The sequence below is a fragment of the Ischnura elegans genome, chromosome X (genome assembly GCF_921293095.1).
Source record: "Ischnura elegans chromosome X, ioIscEleg1.1, whole genome shotgun sequence".
NCBI classification, from domain to species: Eukaryota; Metazoa; Arthropoda; class Insecta; order Odonata; family Coenagrionidae; genus Ischnura; species Ischnura elegans.
The window spans coordinates 46,288,894-46,314,528 of NC_060259.1; the positions used below are offsets into that span (position 1 = coordinate 46,288,894).

The following is a 25,635-nucleotide window of genomic DNA, read 5'->3' on the forward strand; positions in this document are numbered from 1 at the left end:
TGAAAGATACGTATACCAAACACAATGAATTTTTACTCTTCTTTAATGCAAGAAGGACCATTACCCGTCATTTTGAGGGGCAGTAATTATTTTACATATTTCTTTCGTTTATGTTAAAATTAATTGATAACTTCACTAAATATAAACTTCCTCTGTGTTTATCAATACAACTGATTATTGAGAAGAAATAAGTCATGAGTTTTAATAGGGTAAAAGTTTCCATCACCCTTCATTTAGCTATTCCACAATGCGTGGTGAAAATCACATATGAAATATATTGGCATGTTTCGGATCATTTCGTCCCTTAAGATTTCCGAGTAAGGGGATTTATAAGACAGAAATATGAGTTGCAGTCAAAACTTGTTCACTCAACAAAAAGTCAGAGCCAAATTATCATTATAGATTTACCACAGCTTTTCACTTGTTCAATTTTTGTTTTTTTTTTAATATATACATATGCGCTTCAGTTTTTAATCATAAAATTGATATTTACTAAATTTCCTTGCTACTACTGAGCTCCTCAAACCTTGTTTATGCCTGTTTGTTCTTCGTAGTTATTTAGCGAAGCGCACAAAAAATTTTAGCTTTTTGAATAATGCAAAGTATCCACTGGGTTTTTATCCAAGCACTTTTATGGTAAGTACTTTGGTACTTTGCAAAAACTGTCATATTCTAGGATAAGAGTTCAATGCGCCAAGTGCTTTTGGTATCAATAATATCCAAGCGGTAACATCATGTGATATAAAATGAGATAAATATTCCGGTTATGTAAATCCTATCCAAGATATTTCAAGGCATACTGTTCCTTCAAATATTCCTTCCTGTGAGGAAAGCTCAATTCCAACTTTGCCCGAATAATGACTTCTATATTTATTGCATAAAAACGCAAAATTGAATTAATACGAATTCATGTTGCACAAAGTATTTATGGAGAGAAATTTTTTATGGTATTTGTTTTCTAAAATGAAAATTATGTGTTTATAGCAACAGATGTGTAATTGATTGAAGAAGATAGTGCCATTCAAGTCTTCCGTAAAAAATTACTTCGGCTAGATATTTGCATCTGAAGTTACTCAAGTGAAGCTATATACAATTTTTGTTATCTGACTACAGAAATATAGCTTTCGTTTAAGTAAAATTGGTTCAAGGCCGCAGTCTGTACATATACAATCAGTTGAGTTAAAAAATTCCTGTTCCGTAAAAATACTGTACATTTTACATTTCATGCTGCTTTAGGGCTGCTGAGTACAATTACCATCATTATGCTATTATTTACAAAAACCCTGATTTTGTCAAATTTGACGTAAAGATTTTTTTATTTACTTACTGTTCACCTTATTCTCATCCACCGGCCAGTGTAACGGTCTTGTGCATGCCAGCTCCCTTTTTACGGCACATAAGATTTTCCATAAAGTGTTAACATTTAAAATGAAATCACAAAAATTAAAGTTACTTAATGTGTTTATTACAGCTGGAATGATCCTAACCTGCTGTCTATCCCTTTTATTCAAGCGTATTCTAACATGTGTTTTTGTATTTTTTTATTCTTTTCATTTTTGGAATCTGCCCACCCATAAGCCATTTGACTATTTCAGTTTTTAATGGTTTTAATTTAAGAAATAATTGTAAATGCTATCATATTTGGATATTTATGCGTATATTATTATTCTGTTACACATAATGTTTATTCCTTTATGTGCATTCATATTATGGGAGAGAATTTTTGTAATCTATCTATATGGCATTAGAGTAGTTCTTATTTTTTTAAAAATTCATATTTCTTTTTCTTGTTCCCGGTTTTGAGTAAATAAATCGTGATTTTTTTTGCAATCGCATACCGGGAAAACGTTCCGCTTCGCACTTATAGTTTTGAAATTTTGGTATTTTTTGGTGTTATCGGACATAACTGAAGATGATGTCACTCTCGGATTATTCTATCGCTTTTCTGTCTTCTACAACGACTTGTTAGACATTTTCAATGAATCACCTCAAATATATTTCATTTCTGCCTTTTGGTTTCCGGGATATCGCAGTCAGACAATTTGTGGGTGGCACGCGGGTTGCATACTCGCAATATTGGTTGATCATTCTTACTCATTGTAAAAGAATAAAATTCTTTAGATGCACTTTAAACCACTTCAATATAACCTTGAATGCTATATTTATCACTGTTTATTGCCTAAACTGGATTAGTAGCAGTGCTTTATTCTCCATATCTAAATCTTATATCTAAGTGCTTCTATCTAAATTCAGTGAATCATTTCTGAGAGCTGACCCCCTAAATGCTATGTGAAGGTCCTTCTTCTTGATTTTTTTCTGTGTCATTGTACAAGCTCTTGGTTTCAACTTAGGAGATAGTATTTATTTGTATCGGGAAAAGGTGGAGCTAGTTTAGAGTTAATAGATAAGCGGGGAGGAGCGGCTTTAGGTTGGGTGGATTTACCAGTTATAATGGATCTTAGACCAGCAGAGGGAGAAGTAGGTGAGATACCAAAGGGGCTAATGAGGTACAGGAGGAGAAACGAAGGATTGGCGAGGGCACAGGGTACATTAGTCAATGGAACTTCATTGGTCCGGGCGTTGACGATTCGGGTATAGGATAAAGAATACCCGGAAATGAATCCCCCGGTTTTCCAACCCCATTAAGGAACTTTTACAGTGATATTTCCCAGTGACCATCGATCTGTGTGCATTAAAATATACCTGGAATTTGTTCCATTCAGTGCCACTTGAGAGAAATTCCCCCTGTGATCCATGTTCCAATTTTACCAATGCAATTACGGTGATGAATATGTAAAACTACAAATCATGCATGCAGGACAGGCGCTCTCGACAAGATCTACGAGACGCAGTCGTAGATATTATGAAATGTGCGTTGCAGTAATTAGAAGAAAATTACCCGAGAAAGGACTACAAAGAACTCCACGAATTAAAAGTATTATTTTTGGGCGGTGTTCCTCCGCGAGGGATGTCATTTCGCGCTCCTGGGGCTTTGCACCATGTTATATGACTGCCCAAAGCTTTGTATTGCCTGAAAACATTTCTTTTCCCCAAGGAGTTTCCGTTATCGGCATTACAGGAGAAAATAACTCACGACGTGTGCCTGTTTGTTGTGCATCTTTACGTTGAGGCCTGAATTACTGCGCCTAATGCAGAAGAGGCTCCTAAGCGAGATTTATTATTTTTTTAAATCTTTATTGCTACAGAAAGCCCGATTGTGGAGTTAAGGGTACCGCATTGAGTAAAATTTCGGAGCCATGTATGGTACCTTTCTCCAGAAGCTGTAGCACTTGGATTTTTCGATGAAAATGTACCAGTGGAGACGGAAAAGCGAATGGTAGAAGCCTTAGAGTGAGATATTACGGGTAATGCAGGCGAGTTACGGAAATAAATTTCTGTTTCTCCAAATGATATAGTCCACCTCATTGGCAAGGGGCTCGAGGATTTTATTTCTAGACTTTCGAAAAATCTTTTCAAAAGATTTAATACTCCTGTGACATAACTATCAAAGGATCCGGTTGATTAGACTCTCTTTCATTTTGACTGCTTAAAAATGGAGTAATGCGCTAAGGATGGAGTACCTTCTCTTTGACTTGAAAAGTATGGCCTTAAGTATTTGGGTTTGCAGGCTGCCTATGAAATCCGATTCTGCAAAAAAGACTTAACATCTGATTATGGGGAAAGAGTAAAAATATTGTTTCTGCATATTTATAACAAATCGCACTTGCCTTCCGGGTTATCCTACGCGTCGATTCATCATCTATACGACAGTTTCGCCGGCGTTGTAGCAGGTATCTTTAGGTTTGCAGTGTCGGATGAAGGTGCCAGGTGAGTCCTTATTGGTGTAAGTGCGCCCAATGACTCGGAACCTTTCCTCCCACTCCACATTCCACCTACCCCATTCCTAGCTTGCCCATACCGGTTTATCAGCTCTTCCCCCAACCCTTCTACCTACCCGCCGAGGAATTGCGAGCGCATACGCTGCAGTAAAACGCAACGTTGTCTCCTGGTCGCCTATGCATGAGGTGACTAGGAGGCAACGAATGAGGAATGGCCAACGGGGAGTCACGTGGTGACGCCGAGCGGCTGTGGAGCGCGCTCGGGAACGAGTGGAGGAGTCTGGGTGCAGAGAGTGTACTGAATGGTCGAATAAAGCGAGAGTTTTGAACCTTGTGTCGGCGTCTTAATTGGTTCCCTGATGACCCCTCGACGGACCCTGCTGATCTAGAGACTTACATTGGTCAGTTTGTGGAAGACGTTCTTCTTCCAGACGTTGAGAGCGAATAGCTGTCCGCCCTATTGAAATAAAGGATTTTGGCTATTTCAATAGTCTTTCGTATGAGTCGGGGATGGTGATACTTCACTCTAGCGATGAGCTTAGCACTTTTGAAGTCCGCATGGTGCGTTGGAGAAAGGGCAAGCGGAGGACGTTATAATGGAAGTTGGAAGCATTTTGACGAAGGCCAAGCCCCCTTGATCATACACAACCAGAGAAGAGAGGACTTTCATGAAGGAATTCATGGACGATGAACCCCTGCTTATTATGGCAGCTGACAAAGGCTACGCAACCGTTGTGATGGACGAAGAGTACTACATGCACAGAGTTTCTACCCTCTTACGTGAAGTTACTTATCAAGAGATCAAGGCGGATCCCACAGCCAAAATCCAAAAGCAGATAAAAGCCATCATATACTAGTACCCCGTCCCAACGGAAGAACGCCGATCATTGAGGCTGCACTCAAACCTCCACGGATGTGTGGACTACCCAATGTTCATTAAGATGGATTCCCACTTCGACCTATCCCCAGCAACCTTGACTCACCTACACGCAATCTAGCAAGGTATCCTGCCTGCAACTGCAAGCATTCCCCAGGAAAATGCCTACCTACGTATAAAACTCAGGCTATTTCTTCGATTTGATTAGAGGAATGAAAGTCTCTGACACAGACTTACTGGTTAGTTTCGATTTGGAGCCTCTATTCACCAGCATTCCCTTAGAAGAGGCCGACGATATCACCAAGTCTCTCGTTATCATCATCACTGGTCAACAATCCTAGGATTGGTTTGACGCAGCTCTCCACTCAGTTCTCCTATCAGCTAATCTTTTTACACCTACGTATTTCTTCTCTTTCACATCCTTCTTTACTTGTTCCATATATTTTGTGCGAGGTCTTCCTTTTCCGTTCTTGCCTTCAACTTGTCCCTCGATGATTGTCTTCATCAGGTCATCATGTCTCAGGATGTAGCCTATAAGGTTGTTCCGTCTTCTTGTTAGGGTTTTTATGAGGCTTCTCTTCCCTCCTACTCTTCTTAGGACTTCCTCGTTACTAACTCGGTCGATCCATTTGATCTTCATCATTTTTCTGTAGCACCACTTTTCGAAGGCCTCTATCCTTGCTTTCTCCGCTGCGGTCATTGTCCATGCCTCACTTCCGTATAGGAGCATACTCCAGATGTAGGTTCTTATAAATTGTTTCTTTACTTCTATATTTAAGTTTCCCGCTGTAAGCAGGTCTCTCTTTTGGTGGAATGCTCTCTTTGCCTGAGCTATTCTGCTGATAATTTCTTTCTTACTTCTCCCGTCTCTAGTTATCTTGCTTCCCAAATAACTGAATTCATCCACCTCTATCAGTTTTTGCTTCCCTATTTTAATGTTAGTCTTGACTTCTTCTTTTCTGCTGCATACTAATATCTTGGTTTTTTTCGTGCTTATTTTCAGTTGATATTTACTCATTACCCTACCCATATCAACCAGAAAGTTTCTCGTAGCTGAAGGATTAGCAGAAGATATCCAAAAATCGGTCAAATTCTGCCCTACGAATTCCCTTTGTGTATAATGGAGCTTAATACGAACAACGGAAAGGATCAGCCATGAGTTTGCTATTAGCGCCCGTCATAGCCAACCTTTTTATGGATAAACTCTAGGAAAAGGCCACGTAGATATATGGAAAACCGCCAAAAGTCTTCCTGAGAATGTTGATGACACCTTTGTGGTGTAGCCGCCCGAAAAGTCCGAGCTGAGCAACTTCTTATGACACCCGATTAACCAAAGCAGCTCCATCAGTTTCACGATGGAGATCGAAGGAAACGAAAGACTACATTTTTTGGATGCAATGGTCTCCAAGAAACAGGACGAAAGGCTTCGTCATTTTGTGTACCAAAACCTGACGCACACAGATCAATACCTGAATGCCAACTTCCACCACCAACCGCAACAGAAGAAGGCAATCTTCAGCTCTCTTTAAGAATGTGGTTATTCAATTTGTGACGGAGATTCGATTGAGAAGGAGAAACGCCACATCATCAGCACCTTCAAGGAAAATGACATTTCCCTCGGCACTATCCGACCGCACCTTGAATGTGCAGCGAGCATTTCGGGAATCGGTGCAGAGAGGCGTACTCCCTGGACTGAATAAAATACAAAGGAAGGTGGCGCGGTTCGTCGAAAACTAATACGGAAGTACACACAGCGTTACCTAGATTTTAAGCGAATCAGGCCGAGAGCCGCTTGAGACTTGAAGGCAAGGCGCAAAGTATCTCTTGAACAATAGAGAATATATATCTTTAAGAGCGACACGGAGAACATAACATTAGTACCCGACTATATATACATATCCATGCCCGAAAGAAGCGATAAATTATGAGAGAAATTTAAGCGAACGGATTGAAATGGGGATTCATTGTTACCCCGAACCATAAAGGACTTTAAGAAATTCTAGGCTTAATTTCGTTAGAGGATTTTCCTTTTTGTGTGTAAACGGCTGGTGTCCTAACACCCCCTGCCTCACGCCTTTTAGGTGACTTCTGTGGTAGCATGCATTGACAACATGGTCGCAAAGGAAATTGAATTCCATGAAAAAGTGTAATGGTTCAGTGTTTGTATTTTTGTTGTTATTTTAAATTAAATACCTTAAAAATTGCGAGGAAGAGTTATGATATGAAGAAATTCTCAGATTAGAACAGGAATAAGAAGTTACGTTTTATATAACCCTCGCTCAACTTTTCAGGGCCAATGAAAGGTTAGTTTGGTTGGGTGAGGATAGGGCTCTCTTCGAACTTATCCGCAAACGAGTGATACTCACACAGTAAGGATGGTGGAGGGGGTTATTCCAGGTCAATCTGGTCACTTTCGCACTTCGAAGATTATATTTTTGGAAGCCGAAGACTTCAATCTGATTCGATCGGGGGTCCGTACATTGAGTAGCCAAGATTAATTATTCCATTTTAATTCTTAATTATTTATTTTTTTATAAAAAATTTAACTATCGAATTAAGCTTAAAATGAAGGAAACCTCTTCCAATACATTTCCTTATGTATTGGCATCCTGCTGTTGGTAACAATTCCTAAGATAAGAGTTTATGAGCCTTATATGGAAAGGCTTTTTCATAGAGCCTGAAGACATATATTTGACATGTTTACTGAAAGAATAGCTGATAAAATTCTAAGTAAGTCTAGTTAGAAGGTCCCTTGCCTCTTTATTTAAATGTTAATTGTGATATTTCTCAACAAAAAGCGTCATACACAATTTTAACCCAGTTAAACCTGTGTTATTTCCAGTTAACATTAAAAATTTATAGATTTCCCATTTATTTTCAAGAAAGATTTAAACGACGTGCTATTATATGCTGAAATGTTTCATGGCGAAATATATTGCTGCCACAATAATTATGAATGAGTAGAAAATTTTCACATTTTTCAAATGAGAAGTCTTTAAACATAATTTCCTTCAGAAGCAGCACTGTGTTAGGAAGGGCTAAATAATGAATTATATGCCTAATTTGTGTGTATGATATGCGTGTCAAAAAGGATGTGTAGTAAATTATTTTAAAATTTCCTGATAAATAATATTCAGGAATTTTTCTCGGACTCTACACCAAGTTAATTCAGTTGTTTTGTTTGAAGCTTCGGAAAACGACTTGTCTTTTATTCTCAAGGCGTGTTACTGTCTTACTGTCCAATTTCACACTAATATAGTGCCCCCGAGGAATGTGAAGTGTTTTATGCCAAATCATGTATATTACGAGGGTAAACTTTAAAATACGGTCTCCTAAGTCGTTGTATCGCTGCGTGAAGCGCTAAGCGCAATCCATCAACCCCACCTCCACTACCACTCTCGACCTCCGTGAAGATTGTTGGCCGCTCATTGTTCGTATAGCAGCCATCTCCTTGGAGCTTATATATATCCGTCCAGGTGTGAAATTTGGTCTGTTATACGACTTTTGACCGGGAAATCGGTGGCACCTATCGAAATTATTCGCCAATTGGTTTAAGTTTACGGTGAAAAATTTATGGATATTAAGAACGTTCGTAAGTGGTGCTGCAAGTTCCTTTCAGGCCGCGTAAACGTCCATTGCTATGTGAGTGCCCAAACAACTCACCGAAGACCGCCAGAGGCAGCGCGTGGAAGTTTTGCGCCATTTTGAAGAAGAAGGAGATGATTTTAGGACTCTTATCACTCTCTGATTTCCACACGTTGCTTGCCCTGAAGAAACACCGAAGAGGGATGAATTTCGCGATGAACGATGAGATGGGAGAGGAGGTCAACGTCATATTCGCGGACAGAAGCTGTTATGACGACTGGATTCAGAAGTTCATCTTAGGGATGAGAGAAAAGTCATCGAGCGCCAGAGTGACTTCATTGAAAAATAGCTGAAACCACGACCTTTCCAAAGACGAATCCAAAAATGTAAAGAAATGTCTATTTCAAAGAAAAAAATTGAATACCTTAATTTTATGTTACCCTCATGTATGCCCATTATTTCACTCTTTTAATATGGATTTTGGATTTTTTGTTGTTTTTGAGAATCATCGAAAGAGATTTGCATTAAAAACATCCATCTCTTATGAAGTTGGGGGAAGCACCCATATTCTACTGTGGAAAGAGTTCTCGGCTTGGCTGTCGTCCATCGGCGGCGCCGCGAAACTCTCGCACCAAGATGACGGTGGCGCCACCCGTCACTTCGTTCTCCGCTTGCGCCCGCTCACCCTCAGTTATTTTTGTCGTTTGTGGTATCCATTTTCTTCGTTCAGGAAATAAAACTATGAGTATTCTCTCCTCTGTCACTCATTCAATATGTATCGGTGGTTATGCACGCTATTCTAGATTAATTGAATTAAATAATTTAGCTGGGTCCTCTAATTTACATAATCACTTAATTCAATCTTTACCTATGATTATTAAAGCAAAGAATGACTTGGCTTTAAGTGCTATTATTCCCACAGACATTCGTAAAAATTACTATTTTGATAAAAAATGCATTATTTCGCTGATTTATGTGCTCTCTGAGGTTAATATGGTAGCTACTTACTTTCGGAAAGCTATTGCACAGGTTTCTTATATCTATTGTTTGTCGCATTCAAAAGCACATATTGCCACTGAAATTGGAAAAAAAGCCGTTTATAAGTATAATAATATCAAATAAAACGTTATAGTTATAAACTTAACTGTGGAATACCCGCAAAATTATTTTCATTTGATCAAGAAAGAACCTTCCTATTCAAAACAGGTACTGAATCAAAGAAAGCTGTTTCTTTTGTGTCTGTTATCTTTTTTATGAACTACAGAGAGCTACCGATAGAAGTCACATTTACAAAGGTTAACAGGAAACATAGAATGAATAAGAGAATGAACTTTATCTTTTCTGCGTAATTATCCTGCTTAATAACAATGTCAAAATAAGTTTAAAATCAGGAAAATCTCTTGTAATTCGTTATGTGTTTGCATCTTGATACGGGTAACTATTCCTAAGGTTAGAGTTTATTAGCCTCTTATCGAAGAACCTTTTCATAGATCTTTTAAGCGTGTATTTAACATTTTTTCTTAAATATAGCGGATAAAATTCTAGAGATGTGTGCAGATGTCATGCCTCTTTGCTTTAACATTCGTGATGATATTTTTAAACAATAAGAGCCATCTGCAACGTTATATGATAAGAACTTATCCTGCTTCGTAAGCATAAAATGTATGTAAATAAGAAAGTGAAGCGTTTGATACCCAATTATGTTTACTATCTGGGGACTGAAATCTTCGGATCCCATTCGTTAGGAAAAGTATTACAAAACATTGTTAAGCATTGCGTGATAGAGGACGGTTTTCTTTCATTACAATAAATTCTCTTCAGTTTATACTGGCCTTTAGTAGAACGAAATTACGGAGAAAATAAAAATAGCATTTTGAAACACTAAAGCGTTCCTTCAAGCTATTCTTTCTAATTAGGGTTTTCTTCATGCTGCCCTATTTTAAAATTCTCTATTGCAAGAATAAACATCTTTCACCTCGCGCAGGCCATAGGTGTTTTGGATAAAATTAGCTAATTCCAATGTTAATCAATAAATTAATTTTATCTGACTCTATATTTCCAATGAAGAGCAAAAAATGAGGAAATGCATTTTTTAAGATTAATCAAAATTCTTAATGAGATGCTCTTTTACTTATTTGCCAGAAATTGGTGGAGAGATTATGAGATCAGATGTGAAGAAGTGGAAAAATTTAGGTAGAAAAAATGATTGTCTTGATTCATGTCTCAAATATGTATGGGAGTTAAAAATAGGAGCGAGGTAGAACATTTTTGATCATATATATTGCAGAAAAACCTATTTTTGTAAATGTCAAATGAAGTTCACCATCGCTTCCCTGTCGTATTTTTATTGTTATTATCGCACGGGAGGCGTTGTAGCCAAGTTAATAGAGCGATAGGCTGCTAGGTTTAACCCGTTTCCGCCCACTGTAGCTTTATGGCTACACCCTACCATTCTAAGTATAAACTCCTGAAGAAAGCCCACTCTCCTTTTTGACGTCAAATTTTCAAATTATGTTTCTGAAGCTTGTAATAACGTAATCCACAAATTAGTTTATTTTTGAAGGCCGTCGAATGAAGCCCACTGACGAAAAGGGACGGGTGCGAAACAGACATTCAATACAGACGCCTTCTGACCAGTGGCGTTGCGAGAGGAGGGTCCGGTGGGTCCGGACCCCCCCTGAAATATATGAACACAATTACCTTTCATAAAACAAAAAAATATTGAAATAACATGAATAAAAATATTTCTTTGTAAAATGAAGTTTTTTCGATTATGAAAAGTGTTAAACTTCATTTAAAACCCTCTACTTAGTACCCTGTTTTAAAAAAAATTCCACCACTGCTTTTGGGACCCCCCCGAAGAATATTCCTGGCTACGCCACTGCACCTGACTGTAAATTACATGTAAGAATCGTAAAAAGAAGCAGGAAATGGCATAGTTCGATTTTTAACTAATATCATCATTACGTCTCCGTCTTCAAAAACTTGGACAAATCTGGGAAAATATACGCTTCCTCTGGCTAGCTTTGCATGCATAATCGGAAATCAGCTTCTTCAGCCACATTTTATAGTTTTCCTCTAGCGTAGGCATTCCGAATGCCATATTTATATTTGTGTCACCTAAACGTAAGGATAATCAAGAATTTTTCCGGGGTAATTTCACAAAGGCTTTAGCTGCGAAAATTGCTCATTTCTGAATGAATAGATGGCTTTTTTGGTCGGTGGCAAAATTTTATTGGAAATATGGTAACTCATGAGACTTGTAATGGCATTGGAAATGAGACTTGGAAATAGAATTGCATTAATTATTCTAACTTTCTGTCATCCAAAAATATGCTTGGCCTAAGATTCATCCTTTTTATCAAGGTCGCTCTTAGAAATGGTACAAAATTAGATTCTGACCTCCTTACCGCTCAGTGTAGCTAGGAGACACTCTGAAGAAACTAGTTGATGTATAGCCGTAATATTTCACTGGATTACTAAAGACAATAATAGGAGCAACGCACTTAAATACATTAATAATTTCAAGTAGAACGTTTCCTCAGCGGAAAAGGGTTTTCTGGGAAAAAACCAAAGAGAAGCCTTCGGATATGCCCAATCGAGAGTCCTCGCAGTGCAAAACGGCTCAGGTTAAATTACCCAAATCAAGTTTTAAGGTCAAATTACTGAATGAGTCACGGAATCATTATTTTAAAAATGTATTGAATTCAACATTGCATTGTTTGACAGCTATTTAGGACTCAAAATTACTCGCCAAAAGCTACATGGAGAGCCTCGCGGAAAGATGCATGGAGGAATTAGCAGATTTCTCCATGCATCTTTATAGTATCTTTCCGCACGACGTATGTGCATAATAATTCAGTTTTTGTGGAAGATTTATGTAAAAATAGTTTTATTTTACGAAAATGATATGATAAGCATGGTTTTGCAAGGCTGTATTCTGTAATTCGTGTCGCCTGTTACTCCAATATTTGATTCATATTCAGTTTTACACTCCATTAAAGAATTTGGGTAACATAGAGATTGTTTTATTGGCCCCCTAAGTGAAAATATCGCGCTTGCATACCCAGTCCAGGTATTATTTTTTATTGTGAAATAGTTACATGAACGTTATCGTTCATCTAATCATACATCTCCAGCTCCGTAGTTTCATAAATGGGGTGTGCTTGATGTGGTATTAATTAAACGTAATATGTGTTTCATCAACTCCAGCGATGAATCTACGGAAAATCTTTCGAATGAGGACGACGAAATTGGCACGGGTTATAATACCCGCAGATGAGGCAGATGCCGGTTAATATATATATCACCACTTCACCGGCGATGAATGTGAGCAAGAGCTCACGCAGGGGAAAATGACGATTCAAGTGCTAAAGGGACAAGTTTAATCTTTCCAGTCTTAGTGAAGGAGAACGAGAAACACATGCTACTAATGAGCGCGTGCAAAAGCGAATAAGACCCGATTCCTTGAATTTATTCCGGGATGCGTGCGACCTATTTCCCCAATATTTGGTTCATAGCCAGGTTTACACTCTACTAAAAAATCTTGGTAACATGACGATTAGTAAATTGACCTGCTTAGTGCAAATCTGGCTTGCATACCCGGTTCAAGTTATTCTTTATCCTAAAATCGTTACATACACTTCATCGTAATATAAGTATACCAGCACTAACCATGGTGATAACTATACGGAGTCACCCGCAATGCACAAATGGTGCAAAAATTCCTTTAAAAAAAGTCAATCCTCGTCAAGGCGAATGATATTTTCACTGCGGAATTTTCGCAATATTTACCGTATTCATTTTATCTCCATCTTCGTAATTTCACAAATAGGATGTGCTTGACATGGGATTCATTAAACTGAATATGTGTTTCATTAACTCCTGCGATGAATCCGCGTAAAAATCTTCCAATGGATGAAGTCAGTGGAAAGTTGGCTCCTCGGCCGGATACTAATTGAGGCTTTCTCGAGGTGTCGCGGGAGACCGCGGCGCGGCGAGGGTGCGGGCACCGCACGAGGCCGGCCGCTGACCGCCACCACCATCCGGAGGGCTCAAGTGGACGGGACCGCAGGCCTCCCTCCCCACTCCCCCATTCCCTGCAACACCCCTTCCCTTCCCCGCTATCCTGTCGCCGTGGCCAACGCGCTGGGCCCACACTTGTTTGCGCTCTGCTCCCTCTCCGGGGTGAACGTAGAGGGCGCGGGCGGCAAATGGTGATTTTTGCCCATGATTCATGTTTTTCGTTATTGAGAGGACGCATATCGACCACTCGGCTGGCGTTTTTTGGTGACGGATCACCCGCTCAAAAGTTATTCTATCCCGGTCCAAGTATTTTTTTGTCGTGAAATCGTTACACTAACTTCATCGTAATCATTTCATCTCCAGCTTCGTGATTGCTTAAACAGGGTGTACAAGTGGCCCGTCAAAGGAGAGACATAAGTGCTCCTAAAATGACACGTCACCCTCACTTGTCAACTGGTCATTTGTGTTTTTTTCGCGGCGCATTAATCTTTGATAACTTACGCAGTCATGCTGAGATTTTTCGATTTTTTAAACAGTAAAATAAACTTGAAATTTTCGGAGTATATAGTGTGGACTTTTACCTGTAAGTTAGTAATTCTATCGCAGCAATTTCTCAAATTCAAATAATTTCACAGTTAGAACAGAGGCAAATATTTGTAAAATACACACTCTATATATTCTTAAAATTTCAAATTGATGTATTACCTCAAATTCTCAATGCTCAATACATTTTCTGAAATGTGTCTTATGCATGAAAATTTAATCGCAGAAATTTCTCATATACAAATAATTTGACAATGACAACAGTAGCAAATTTTGTAAAAATATACACTCTATCTATACCCGTCGTAAGGGAGGCATAAATCCTCCTAAAATGACATCACCCCCATTTAACTGTTCTTATTGTATATATTTTTCACCGCGCAGCAATCTTTGAGAACTTTCGCTAACATTCTAAAATTTTCAGATCATTAAATGCGGTGGGTCTCAAAATTTCTTCATGATGATCAAAATATATCGCTGTGTTCCATGTTAAAGGTAATAAAATATACCCATTGCAGTGAATATTGTTTTTCAATAAAAAATGGATTTCTGAGCGCATTCTTTATATCCTCAAAATTCAAATTCCATGATACTTGATGTTTCGAAAGAAATACTCCTCGAAAATACTATACAAAAGTACAGTAAATTCAATTGATTTATTGCATTACTAATTTTGATTACTAAAATCACCGTTTTCCAGGAATATTTTAATGATGATGATGATAACAGAAAAAATGTGTATTTTGGTCCATAGTTGCACTCAAATTCATCCTAACTGCTTATCCGGAGTGCTGAAATATAAAATACTAAACGAAGAAATCTTCAGATATAGTGTATAACCTGTAACGCAGGTGTCAAACTATTAATCCTCAGGAAAACTTAAACATAATTTTCATCCCTTAGATACGAGGAAATATTGACGAGTGTTTACTCTTTTTCCCTGGATATCTTAAATGATGACGCCAGTTTTTACCTTTTAATACGTTATGAAAACGAAGGATCTTGGGGGAGTTATGCATCCCATCAGTCTGTTTTCTTTCCCTAACAACTTATGGTTTTAATTATTTTGTTTTTTACATTTTTTGTAATTATTTGATGCGTTTGCAATATTTATCGAATTTTTTTCTCTTTGTAAATTTTTATAATTCATGGGCTTTTGTGTCGCAGTCATGTTAAAAGTAAATCATCGGTATGCAAGTGAAAGCTGAAACGGTGTGCTTAATGTATTATAGATTTTATTTCCTTAAAAAATTTATCAGAGTGCATTTTCTGCGCACTTATTAGTCCCGGTTTCCAAGTTTTATGAAATTTCAAAAACCATAAAATTTTCTTCGATGATTGTCGACGACTCACTAATTGTATTTCTCAATGAGGAAAACGAGAAAACAGATTTCCTACGGTCAAAATTTACCCAGTTCTGAAATAGCTTATAAAAGATCTCCTAGTCGCACGCAGTGTCAGCTGAAATTTTGAGTCCTGAAACTAATATTTTATAGTCCGCTTTTTAAGTGAGGCAATAAAGTGCGCTTTCCGACGCATAAATTCTCGTGGTATATTATGGTTTGCAAGACTAATACCACGGTTAATGTTGCTAATTTTATCATATTAATTTATTAATGCATATCTTTTCCTTGATAAAGTTTCCAGTTTCTCAACGCGTTCACCAAGATTTCAGTTAAATGTCTCATGTTAACAAGGATCTGGATGAATTTGATTGGGCGCTATTTTCAGAAATATTATAGCTCTCAGCATAATAAAATGCAATTATTTGTTCATTAAATTCCATTTATTTATCGCATTACCAATGTTGACTATTCAAAGTACTGTTTTCAAGGAATATTTTAATGATTATGAGAACAGAAAAATATGTATTTCGGTCCATAGTTACACTCAAATGTATCCCAATTGCTTATCCGTAGAGGTGGAATAACACAAGATCATTCTTACTATTTCCTTATCATGATTGGGAGGTATAGTTCCGCCTTCTTTAAAGGTTATGACATTAAATTGAAAAATAGTGATTATTGAAGAAAATAGTGATTTTAAAAGAGGCAAACTATTATCTATCGAACGTCTTTGACGTCTGAAGCATTGGAATACTTTGATGTATGACTTTTGATCCATTATAAATCATATGTTTTAAATAATTATTGGGTCATATATTGTTGCAATTTTCATTTTAAACATGATCCATTTTTTAAGAAAGATTACTCAAATTGAATACTAATTCTCTAAATGTTAACAAGTTTTCCTTCCTTTTAAGTAAAAATCCAGTATGTTGGTAGAAAATTCAATGCGATTTCCAAACTGAGTGACAGAAATAGATACAGAATTAACGGTCGTAGCTCAGTGAATCATAGAAAACCGGTAATATTTCTACGCAGATACACAATCTGCTAATAATTTCACCTATACTATGGAATAATTAGAGTAATAACCTTAGCCCTGCTGTGGCTACGTTACGTTAATTACACCTCTAATAAGCGTAAATCAATGAAAATGGTCGTGAATGAGCTGGCCGGAATAAAGGCTTCAGATATGAATTGGACGCGCTAATTGGCTATCTCGATGGTCATAATCATTGATAAAGACTTATAGACTATAAAATAGGCTTTAGTTCGATTGTTTTATTTCATTTTAATGGCAAACGCTTACATTGGAGAAAACATGGTATTTTACGGAAAGTGATAGGTATGTTTTAACAACGAAGTGTGGAATCAGTAAAAAAAATAGGCTACCTCGAATATTTTTGAAGAACGCAAGTCAAAAGGTTGTTCATGTTGAAATCAAAATAGTGGAGCATTATGGCCTCCATAAATTAAGTATTGTATCACGATAATTAAATTGATAATGCTTAGCGTGGTTAGAAGAGTTTTTTTTTCAGAAATGGCTGATTAAAGGTAAGAAAAAGATAATGAACCGAAGCTCTGAATAAAATTGAGTGGTTAGGGAGCCAAGGGGTATAAGTGATATCTTTGTTCTATACGCAGGTACAGAAATTAGATACAGAAAACAAACGAGATCAATTAGATATTTAGTAGTGCATTTGATATTCCACTTGATGTCAGCACAGAACAGAGACTCACTCGCATCCCTTGGCCACCGATTTTTGTGTATTTCTTCTAAAAATAAACTTTACCTAACTCTGTTGAGAAAAAATCACCTGTACCCCTTGGCTTCTCATCCGCTCAATTGTGATCTTTTTATATCGTTCAGCGGTTAATTTTGGAATCATAAAAATGGTTTCATCAAAAAAATACGGTTGTTAATCAAATAGTAATCATTAAATTGATATTTCTGTGCATTTAAATGACAGTAATAAGTTAGCAATTCATATACTTTAGAAGTGTTCTATGGTGTTGATGGTATAAGCGTTACGGCGAATGTTTTCTTGTAAATGCACTTTGGTTTAACCAAATTTCCTGCTTAATGTGATTATTACAGAACATTGCAAAAATATGAGAGGTATTGGAGAAAATGTTGCTATTCTGTACTTATATCTCCCAGTTAAGTGTATTTTTCCTGAGTAAAATAATGCTATATGGATTTGAACTTAACTTTATATTTTTTTCTTATAATGATCGGTTTTTTTAAATTTGCCTTTGAGAAATGCTAAAAGTTACATAAGATAAATAGTATACTTAAAAAACCAAAGATATACTATTTTTAGATAAAAATAACTATTCACTTAATTTCGACATGCTTTAAATCTTAATACGCATAGGGTCTTTCTGTGTATTTCGAGGAACTGTTGTTTAAGTATAATTATAAACAATATTATTTTAATGGAATTACCTGTAATTGCTTGGAGTGAAGATTTTTTAGAAAATTGTTTTAACTTAATGATTAAAAATAAACCGATTTTAAACTTTCTGTTATAGCTGTAACAACATCTTTGGCCGAAAATCAAGCAATTTTCTAAAAGTTAAATATTTCCAAATGAAAAAATACTTTATGATAGTCAATACATGTACACATCACCTAATGGAAGTGAATCAAGTTTTTGTATAAGTGAAGCGAGTTTGTGTAATGAAAATTGTCATCGAATCAAGATGAAATAATGGCTAAAATGATGAAAACATTCTTCTAAAATAACAATCTAGTCCTTGCGCCAGTAAATGTTGATAATGATGGAGTTTTAAATTTTCGCATGCTGAAGTTAAATCGTATTTTTAATGGGGCTGCATGCTGCGAAATCACATACAATTTGTTTGTTTTGTGGCTGATAGAATTGTACATACATTTAGGTTCTGATAGTTGTGATTTAAAACTTTCAATACCAATCAACAGGAGAGCTCAATGTTAAATAATGATTCTTTATTTCACCGATATAATAAGGGATGTTTGGGGTATAAAACCTGACGATGCGGCCAGTAAAAGTTCTCCTAGCCTTAGCCTAGCTTAAACAAGGCACGTTATGCACCTAGTTTTGGTAAGGCAGTATGTCCCTCAGCTGCTCTTGCCCAGAGCCTGCTCTGTTCTCTCATTGATGAACTGTCAACTTGGATGAGTTTGACTCCATAATTGTCTCCCGAGCTGTTACACTCGCTAACTGGAGGGCGCCTTCTCCAATCAAACGCTCACCATTCAACTCACATCTGCGCGGGAAAGCAAATTGTTCCTGATATCCATCGCGCCTCGTTTTTTCCCTGGTCGTCATTTCTCTGAAGAGACTATTTGACGTGGAAGAATGTATTAATTGATAGTGTTGACGCCGTCAGGGCCTCTGGAGGAATCGTACTCCTAAAAAATGTCAGCCTCAACGTGATGTACTGAGGAAACATTTCGATGTAGAGATCGAATGCGAGTTAGTGATATTTTCTTCCTCACTTAGCTATTTATTTGTATGATGAAACCAAAATGTAGATTCTTATGTTTTCTCGAACTCCCAAGAAGTGTTACTCATTTTTTCATAACAACTTCTTTTTTCGGAGTTTAATTAGCTGCACCTAAAAAATGCCCTCTTCCTAGTGCGTTCAAACGTTAGCTAAATAACAATATATCATTTTTAATACTAAACAAAATCTAGTTGATATCAGTTTTCTAAAAGTTAAGAAGGTACATTTTGCATTCTGTTTACAGAACTAGAAGCAAAATTACAACTCCTTAAAGAATTTTTCTCTTATTGTAGTTTAAGAAACGAGACAAAATTACTATCTTGCTAATAACGACTGTAAGTATACTCTACAACTGTGACAGGGATTTTCAATGCAACAGCGTCATTTAGAATCATGGTCTGGCGATAGTACAAAAAAAACGGCAGCTCCTTAACTTTTGATTATCATAAATATAGGGTTTAAAAAATTATCCGCTGTTTCCTTATGGGAAAAAGTTCCTTATTGGAGTCATTGCAAGGTGCCTGTGGACGCTGCTGTGCTCAAACGATATGCTTACGAGCAGCGACCAACGCGGCAAGAGCAATCAAATGGAACTGGCGGTGGAGATAGTAACAGTCGGTGGACCAGTAACATGGACCTCGAGGCTGCACTCACCTCGTCCGCTCCGTCCCACGAACCGGAGGTCGTTGAACTTGGCCACTTGGTTCTTCATGACAGCCGTACAGTTGCGCAATTCCGCACAATAGTTCTCGTCATTGCCGGCACGGACAGTGACCAGCGTGCCGTCCATGACGTCGCCGAGCGCGACCACCTTGAAGGCCACCGGTAGGGTCTTGTTGGAGCGCCAGTGAGGCGGCAGCACCGTGCACACGAAGTGGGGGCTTCCGGTGCGCACCAATTCACCGGGGTGCTCGGACAGGATTTCGTTGAGCGCCCTCTCGGCGAGATTGTCGACGGTGGTGGGTCCGGGGGTTGAACCCCGCGTGGCCGCCGAGGCCCCCGGCGCCGAGGCCCCAGAGTCGGCCGCCACGTCGTCGCCGGGGGCCGTGGCCCCGCCCCCGCCACCGTCCCCGCCGGCCACCCCCCCGGCCTCCGACGACAGGTGCATCACCAAGGGCGGCCTCTGGGCCGAGGATGTGCCGCCGCTCCGTCAGCACATGGGACTCTGGGCCGCTTTTTTCTTGGGCCCCTCCGGACGGGCAGAACTCCGCACCGCGATCACCGACCACAAACTCTGTGGCGGTGGTCGCGGGAGTCGCCCCGCCCCGCCGGCAACACAATTAGCCCCTCCCCGCCCCGGGAGCGGGGGGCGAGGGGCGCGCGGGGACGGAGTGGGGGCAGGCGCAAAAAATAGCGCGCCCGCCCGCCCCCCGCAGATCGCCTCTGCCGCCGGAGAGCGCACCGCCTGCCCCGCTCCCGCGCCGACTTCGGGCCAAGTCGTTAAGTTTCGGTCTCCGCCGCGGCCACACCACTCGCCTTGCTTCCCGCCAACCGACTGCGGCCGCGGCGGCGGCTCCTTCCTGCCTTCCTCCAGCCCCCACCAGTGCATCGCAAGCCCTCCCCCATTCAATATCACTCCGCGGAGCCTTCTTTTCCGGGGGCGGCGGGGGGCGGGGGGGTGAGGAAAAGACGTCGCCGAGGGTGAGGCAAGACGGAAAAAGGGGGCGGGCGCTCGGGGGCCGCTGGGGGAGGGGCGTCCCGAAGCGCTCCCCTTCAAGAAAAAGAGCGGCAAAAAAGTGTGCGCGCATGCCTCCTTCTTCCCTTCCCCCCCACCGCCGTGCCCCCCTCCCCCGCCCCCGCTGATTTATCAAGTTTTCATAGGGTCGTGACTGAAGATGAAAAGGCGTCAGGATGCGCGCCGGCGGTGGGGCGGGCGCGGTGGCCGGCCGCGGGACCGCTGCGGACGCTGGTGTGTGGGGGCGGTCATTAGCGGGGGCGGAGGGCTTCCCGGAGGCGGCGGCGGCCGGCTCCTTGGAATCCCGCCGGACGCGTGTGGGTGGGTCGTTGCCCTGCCTCTCATCCCCTCCTCTCCACTCATTACGACTTAATTGTGCTTTCCTCGGGGATTTGCCGAGACCGCTTCCTTGTCCCTCTGGACTTAATTTCCTGCTCGCCGATACCCCCCACTCACTTGTTTGCGTCGTTTTCTCCATGCTTGCGTGGTATCCTCCCTATCTCTATCCTCTGAAAATAATGGAACCCTTTTAAACGCTCTAATTGTACACGAACGAGCCCTTTACCTTACGTCAAATCAACTGTCTTCCCATTGTCTCTATCGTCTCAGGGTCAATTTTGTGGAAGTTCATCATAATAATGAAATGAAAGAACTTTGCTCAATTCCACCAATATATTTTTAGGTTATACTACTTTCGAAGCATCACCATCAGAGTCCTTGTATCATCATCAGGTATCTGATGAGAACGCCACTGCGCGGAAACTAGTCATACCTTTAAAGAAAATGGTGGAATTAAACAAAGATTTTCATTTCACTATTTCCTTCCCACATTGTCCTTGTCAGAATATGCCCTTCTTTTTTGACTTTGAGAATTTTTGTGTACGCAAGAAATTTATTGTTTTTCAATTCGTATGAATTAATAATTCAAATATAGCTTAGGGAAATGAAATTCAGTGCGATGAACTGAGGTTTTAATCCGATTGATATTAAATAGAGAATTAATTGGCCAATGGTAATTAGGAGATCTGAATATAATGAGATAATTATGAATGGATGGTATCACATGTGATAAAAGGGAAACATTGGCCTTGCTGATGAGTACGTTGGGTCAGTACGCGACTTCAGCGATGAAGGAAGAAGGAATGAAACGAAATCATCTCGAATTAAATCCCTGCTCTCACATTGCCACGTTTTGTTACAGAGTATAGGACTCAAAGTCTCACTATATGAAGATTCTTTGTCCATTCCCATGTATGTCTTGTATACTTATGTATGTATGCCTCGTATCTTGGTATTTTCAAGATACTTAGTACCCTACATATTTATAATGAATTTCCCCTGCAACGTGGTCCGAAAAAAAATCGAATGAATATCTTTAATATAACAAAAATCCAACCTTTTTAATATATTGTGAGGAAAATTCTCGATCCATTTCATTCAGAAACTTATTCACTATTATTTTCTTATGGTAAATAAAGTTCTCCTTCTAAAATGAAGCTTGCAACAGTAAAATATTTGAACCTATCGCCTTGTATCCACTGAAGTCATAGGTATGCAATGTTTCGAATTTATACGTAAATAAAAAATTAATTAATTAATATTACCAATGATTATCCTATCTTCTTTCATTTTTCTTATTTGCTTTTATGTGTTAGAGAAAAGTTATTCCAATAAATTGATTCCGATGGGTTGCGTTCAGTATGACGTCCATATTTTTGAATGAGTAAGGCATTGATAGTTCCATTTTACGCCATGTGAGATTATTTTAATTAATCCAACGACTTTTTATTGAAATATGTTGCACTGAGTCACTAATTCTAGGAAATTTTAAAAATGATCTGGCAAATCAGGTGACATTCTGTAGAATTTAGGTTTTCCCGGCGCATAATTTGATGATTTCTCAGGTTTCCCACCGGTTTTTGTATTGGGTAATTTCTCCCAACGTTTCAACGACTCAGACTCAGACCCACCAGGTGCGGTATTGGGTAATAGCTGATATTCTGTTTATCATTGATGGGAAGTACTAAATGTAAATCGTCCCGTGTTATATTGGGACACAGTATTTTATGAGACATGTTTTCTTGATTAGGACTTGTTTAGACGTCACATTATAGAGATTTTTAAGCATATTTTCAACTATGCAGTTGATTCCATTGCAATTGATTAGAAGTATTAGGTTCTGGTGACTCTACTATACATTTTTGCAAAACTGTTATCTTAGAGAGATATGATTTTCAGTCCGCAGAAAACAGACGGTTTTTGGATCTCCTATATTGTTAAATTCTTATACTACGTTAGCGCAATCTCTCTACGATAGTCATAGTCATCAGTTGTCTAACCCGATGATTTTTAAGTGCAGTGATATTCGAAAGGAAATATGTCATTTCCTCCAGTTTTCCTTCCTTGCTATGCTTGCCATTGCAGCACGATATGCCCAATTATAGACGCAGGAATTTTCTGATCCTAATGTTTTTCCCAAGGTAAATGTCCTTATGTATTCTGTATGTATGCGCTGCGTTAAATTATGAAGTTTTTCAATAAAGGTAAAATTGGCTATAGTTTTAATTCATAGAGTAATTTAATTGTGAATATATCTTGAAGGATATCTCGTAATCGTTAATCCAATATCCATATTCAAAGTCCTCATTTCTATATCAGCTTTCCTACAATGACTTTAAATAACTTAAAGTTGTACACTCCGATTCTACATGGATTGCTTTCTATACTAATTTTAAGGGTTGTTACAACCCCCTACCTCTATTTCCTATGACGTTATAGCCATGTTATTACCAATCCTCCATTGACTTATTTTACTGGCTTGTTGTTTCATATTTTGTGCAGCGTTCATTTTGGACACCTCAGCAAGTAGCCTCCAAGTTTACTAATGTTCAGTGACTTATCAGTCATACAATATTCCTTTTAGTTCCGTAAAAAAGCAGCGTCTATGTTTTATGCATCTTTTCATGTATTTACTGGTAGGAGTAGAAGGTAGCATTGGTCTACCGACCTCTCTCTTTGGCATCTTCCAACCAAATGTCTGCTGGCATGGACTGTTACCCCGTTGAAAAGACGATAGCTCATTTCAATCGTAATGGTTCGTTTTGCCTAATAAAATCCGAAGCCATGTCTACCAAAGCTTTATATCAGTCCTCTTAATTGTGAATACTTTGCAACCGTTAGGTTATACTGAAAAAAACATCTTAATTGATAGTATGTCATGTAGAGTAATTCGATATCTTGAATTTTAGTCCAGTTTTGTTTTTAATTTACCACTCCTCGAATCTACAATTATTCTACCATTCTGGTAGCGTCCTTGGTTCTCTAATTCAGTATAACGGAAAGGAAGTGAATAGAGGTCGTATATGCGTGCTTAAGTACGAACATCAGGTGCTTAATTTTTTAATTCTATTGTATGAATGTGTTAGCAATAATGCGGTCCGTTTTAGCATGGGATTTTTCAGATAGTAACTGATTTACGGAAGATAAAATAATTTGCGTTGTAAAGTTCCCTTTTATATTTAAGCATTTTTAAATATATCAGTGAACTTAACAGAGTTTATTCTTTTATTTTCCCTGTGGAAAGGTTTGTCACAGTTAGGCCTGAAGTTATCAGTTACGGTAACTGAGTTATTTCTCTAATCCGTTTTCTCTTAAAAAATTCCGTTTTTGTAGCTTATTCGGTGGTCTACTGTCTAATTATTGCTATGGAATCCACGTACAATCCTAAATGATTATCCATAGATTTCCACCCTTGCATCGAAATGGGGCTTCATTTATCTGCCTCGTCCTTTCCGTCGTTCTGATACTTGCGACGGAAATTCTCGCAGATAATCCGGGAGACAGGCGCTCAATGAATGGGAGATTTAGTCTTGACTAACACCAATATCGCATTCCATTTGATCTTGGGCGAAGGAAGTAAAGGAATGTGACAAGGCGAGGCTCCTTGCAGCATTTTTAATAGCTACTGATGGATTTTCGCGAGGCATCAGGTGAGGTGACTTGGATACCTGAGTGATAGCGTTTCGGGCGTTACTTGGGGCGAAAACGAGGGGCTCAGGTGGGCGAGATCGGTTGATTTCCGAGGGGGGACCCCTGGAGAGAAGGAAAAAGGGGAGTCTGAACGAGGGGAGGCCAATTCGGAGGGATTCCCGAAAGGTTTTAGTGTTTTGTCGAAGATCTGTTGGCCCGGAAGACTCAACCGGGTATGCGGACGAGAATTAGTCGTTTGGTGACGATCGAGGTGATTGAAACTGATGTCCCTCCATCTTTTAATCTAGAGAGGCTGCAAAAAGATTTTAATTATATCTTACTCTCTCCTCAGCGTTCATCATCATCCATTGTAGCTAAGAGTTTGTCACTAAGCAACGCATTTCGTCCTTTTCGGCATGCTCGAACTCTTCATTTGAAAATAAGCCTTCAGAAAAAATAATTGAAATCCGTGGTCTCAATTAAAAAAAATATATCATTAAAGCATTGGAATTACATTAGAGTCTGTTTGAGGTTGTTGAATATATGGTCTCAATTTTTTCTTTTACATAATTTTTTATTTTATATGTTTAAATAAATTGTACATGGTGTCTATTATTTAAATTTATACTAGTGGTCAAAATACATACGAGATAATTTATGGCACTATTGTTCATCTGGTTACGTGTACTTCCCTGCTTCAAATTTAAATTGATCATGCAGTAGCTAATGAGATGGTTAAAACTGGTGAGCTCAAAATTTAAAATGATCTTTTAGCCTAAATGGGTCCAAATATTTTTAGGTATATTTTCTCCTTGGCAATCATTTTATGTACTTATTACAGCAAAATATTTGCGATTTTATTACACATGATATTTTTTATTCGCATGTTCTCAAACTGGTGGAGTAGGGGCAGTAAGTCCTCTCAAATACTGAACTAGCGCTAACTAGGTCATTTTGGAACGGCATTACGAAATTCCGATACTTCAAGCGCAATCAACAGTATGCATTTATATTGTACTGAAAGTTTTTAATACTTCAATCTAGTTTTTAGTTATCAATAATTTAGTTTAGATTAGAATCTTTATTGTGCTAGAGTGTTTTTAGCCGAGCTAAAAACAAGAAAACATCACTTATCGTCTTCTTATTCGTCTTCACTTATCAATTATTGCAGTATATTTGTGTCTGGCTATCATCGACATATACATGCGTTTTATTTAGCAAATTCACCCACGAGTGCCCCTTAGTTTACGCTAATTCATTTTTCAGAGTTAATTATGATGCGGA

General features: G+C 38.7%; 1 protein-coding gene and 1 pseudogene across 2 annotated transcripts in view; one reads left to right on the forward strand and one right to left on the reverse strand.

Annotated features, from left to right (window-relative positions):
• LOC124171021 (segmentation protein Runt-like) overlaps positions 1–20,183 on the reverse strand; it is a 91,149-nt gene extending 70,966 nt beyond the window's left edge. For both annotated transcript variants that reach the window (XM_046550158.1, XM_046550156.1), the window contains exon 1: positions 19,362–20,183. In XM_046550158.1, the coding sequence (XP_046406114.1) occupies positions 19,362–19,815 (454 nt within the window). In that variant the 5' untranslated portion in view covers positions 19,816–20,183. The remainder of the gene's footprint in view (positions 1–19,361) is intronic.
• A 375-nt stretch (positions 20,184–20,558) lies between these two features.
• LOC124171149 overlaps positions 20,559–25,635 on the forward strand; it is an 80,163-nt pseudogene continuing 75,086 nt past the window's right edge.